Source organism: Carassius carassius, chromosome 26, assembly GCF_963082965.1.
Source record: "Carassius carassius chromosome 26, fCarCar2.1, whole genome shotgun sequence".
NCBI lineage: Eukaryota > Metazoa > Chordata > Actinopteri > Cypriniformes > Cyprinidae > Carassius > Carassius carassius.
Window position 1 is genome coordinate 8,233,851 of NC_081780.1, and position 3,179 is coordinate 8,237,029.

The window sequence follows — 3,179 nt, forward strand, 5'->3', positions numbered from 1 at the left end:
AATGAGAAAAAGCCTTTACAGGGCATATGCATGGCCAGCCGTGGCGACCTTGGGGCTAAGTAGTAGTATTTACAGTGACATCAAGAGAGAGCTGGTTAAAGAGAAGGACAAAGCAGCTGAAGGATGCTCATACATTCAAAACACAGGGGAGGTTTAACTAGTGTAAGAGACCTTAATATAAAATGGTCTCATTTAAGACATCTTGTTCAAAAGTCTTATGATCAGAATTGATTCGGTTTTTAATGCACATCGCTAGTCTTAATGTTAACAAAACATCCATGCATTAAGGTCAATTTTCATCAAAATGTCTTGCTAGTCCAGTGATCTGGCTCACACAACATTCACTTTTCATAATAATCAAAGCAACAACCAACAGATAAATTCCAAGATCCCTGATTTCTGACAGTGTAGAACTGAATTCCTGCAATGGTGAACAACATACTTTCAGTCTAAAATATACTAATTCATATTTTCTCTTACTTTCATTTTATTTCATGTAATTTCTTGCTTTGCTTCAGTTGTAGAGTTGATTCCAGAAGATTTATATTGGACATAGCTGTGTGGAGGTCCTGTATTTTTTCAAAACAAAGGGAATTTAGATATTACAACCTCAAAAACAGAACTTTTTTTTAAATCTTATTAAGACTGAAACACTCAATAGTAAAAACACTGAAACATTTAATTTGTATCTAAGGCTAATTATTACAGTGATTGTGCATAGTTGCATGACATTAATAATGAAGCTCTTCATAATATATCAAGATAATGAGCGGAGTACGAATAATAAGATAGCATACCTTGTTCTGTTAAGCAGGGCTATTTTTACGAATGTTAGCAGTGTGGCTATATAAAACAGGTTACTCTATCTACTAAGGCAGAATACGGTCAGATAGAGTGCACAGAAATTAGTTTTTGTGCCTGCATGCCAAGGGTGCGTTATAAATAAATAAAGAGGTGCTCCATGTGCATTAAACAAACATTGAACTTAACATTAGTACCACTTGGGCTTTCAAATAGCTCCCTCTAGTGGACAGAACATGCACTGTTTTTAGCACACTTGCAACTGTAAAAGCATCATTGCAACCACTTACTTTAATTAGCTAAATATTATCAGCAGTATTAGGCCGTATATTTAGTTTTCATTCACTCTATAAAGTGCATTCATGGGAATGTGGTACTGAAAGCCAATAGAACACACAAAAACATCATTAGAATTGTTCCTAAACAAATTTATTTCACGCAACATTGTAAAAAAGCATGTCGGCTCAAACTAAATGGTTTTTAATGAAGTTAATGTTATCCATTAGAGAAAAAGCGCTGTGGTGAGCACCCGGTAAGCCATAGAAAAAGTTGTGAACAGCCCCACACCAAAGGCAAGCCCTCTGGTAGGCTGGGGCAGAGCCATCACATAGGCAACTGTGTGGATGAAACGTGACCCTACAAACACCCGGAAGTGCAAAAGAGCTGTGGAGAGATCAGGCCCGGTGAGTGCATACAGAAGACCGATCACCACAAAGGGAACAATGTTTTCCAGGTCATTCAGATGGCACCTGTGATTCAAGAGCAAAGGCATCAGAGAGAGAGACAATTTCAGTAGCACCTCCATCGCTCACATTTATATGATTACCGTCGCACTCTTTCCACATCGGGATCAACCCTGACCAGCTTCTTCCTGTCTTCTGTGGTCTTCGCCAAGGAGGTGTCCTCCAGGTTTGAAAAAACCTAAAAGAGGAGCCATTCAAGATTAACAAAATAAGTGCTTGACAGCCCATTGAAAAATACTGGAAATATAGAATGCAGGTTGCATAAGCAGTAAATCGAGCACAATAAATTGCGTACCTGTTTAGTCAAGCGAAAGTATGAGGTCATTAAGCTCATGAGCATCATTTTGAGGACGACTATGGTTGCATATGTGGAGAAGGCCAGGAAAACCTCGCTGTCAATCATGTGTACAACTTCTGCCATCTTTATTCAGACAGCAGTGAATACAAATGGGAAACAACAAAGAGCAATATAAATAATACCATACAAAAACTAAAGACAATTTTTACCATTCTTTTTTTAGTTAGATATGAAGAATAATACACAAAAGTCTTACAAAAGCAATATCACATACTGCTTAATGTGATACGAAATATCTTAAATCAACACTTCTATTGCCCTACCAAACTAATTTGGCCAATGTATCCCAGCTTGAACTAGCTAGAAACCATTTTCCAAAATAGCTGCCAGTTTAAACTGGATTTTCCAGCATCTTGTCAGTATCACTGCCAAGCTCCAAATTAAAAACGATGTGGTAGCCTGTTTAAAGAACTTTACCGAAAATGGACAAAATATAAAAAAAGACAGTTATATGCAAATATTTATTTAAAACAGACGTACAGTTTAGCAGTTTGCCTTTTTAAAGTCATTTAGTATAGCTAGGGTACATGAACAGAGCAAAATATCTCATTTAATACTAGTCGCACGATTTAAAGGATTTTAAATTACTAATGCTTAATATTGTATTTCTGCATAAATTAGTCGATTTGATTGTTTAAGAGTATAGTGGAAACAATAGAGCGATCTAGGACGCCCAAGGCGGTCTCTTTGGAATGTCAAAAATGTATGACGAGGCATTTCATATAGCCTTAATATTAACAAGAAAAAAAACTAAAGTAGAAGATCATGCGATTAAAGAGACGTCTAAGCTGCAATATTAGCGTGTTTTGATGCGTTTCTCACCTTTTTGAAGCCGTTTGGTCTCACAGCGTCTCACTCCTGAACTAACTTGGTGGTGGGCGTGTCAGAAGAAATTTGAACGAACTGGGATATTAATGCAACCGGTTTTGCGTAATATTCCCACGGAGGTATAGAATTTCTCGGGGACGTCGCTGTAGTTGAAACAGTAGCGAATATAGAATAAAATAAATAAATAATGATAAAAAAAATTTATTCAGTCGATTGAACACACATTGCTCTTTTGTAACAACATAGCAGGAGTATTGTCACACTGCATGTGTAAGTTGTGCATTATGTTATAGTCTATTTAATAAACACTAAAACCAATATGACACACACACACAAACAAAACATAAGAAATGTTGAATGCTGCAATATTTTGCATTTCATAAATAGACTTTAACCTGATTTTGTTATGTCTCCCAAGTCCCAAACTGGTCTTTCCACTCTCACGTAGA

At 36.6% G+C, this 3,179-nt stretch overlaps 1 protein-coding gene across 1 annotated transcript; it reads right to left on the reverse strand.

Moving 5' to 3' along the window:
• Window positions 1-1,208: 1,208 nt before the first annotated feature.
• Window positions 1,209-2,882, reverse strand: mgst1.1 (microsomal glutathione S-transferase 1.1). Its single transcript, XM_059510992.1, has 4 exons — window positions 2,725-2,882; window positions 1,840-1,965; window positions 1,628-1,722; window positions 1,209-1,550 (listed from the first exon to the last, which is right to left on the reverse strand). Exons 2-4 carry the CDS (start codon window positions 1,963-1,965, stop codon window positions 1,304-1,306), a joined length of 468 nt encoding a protein of 155 aa, XP_059366975.1. The 5' UTR covers window positions 2,725-2,882; the 3' UTR covers window positions 1,209-1,303.
• Between the last annotated feature and the right edge of the window lie 297 nt (window positions 2,883-3,179).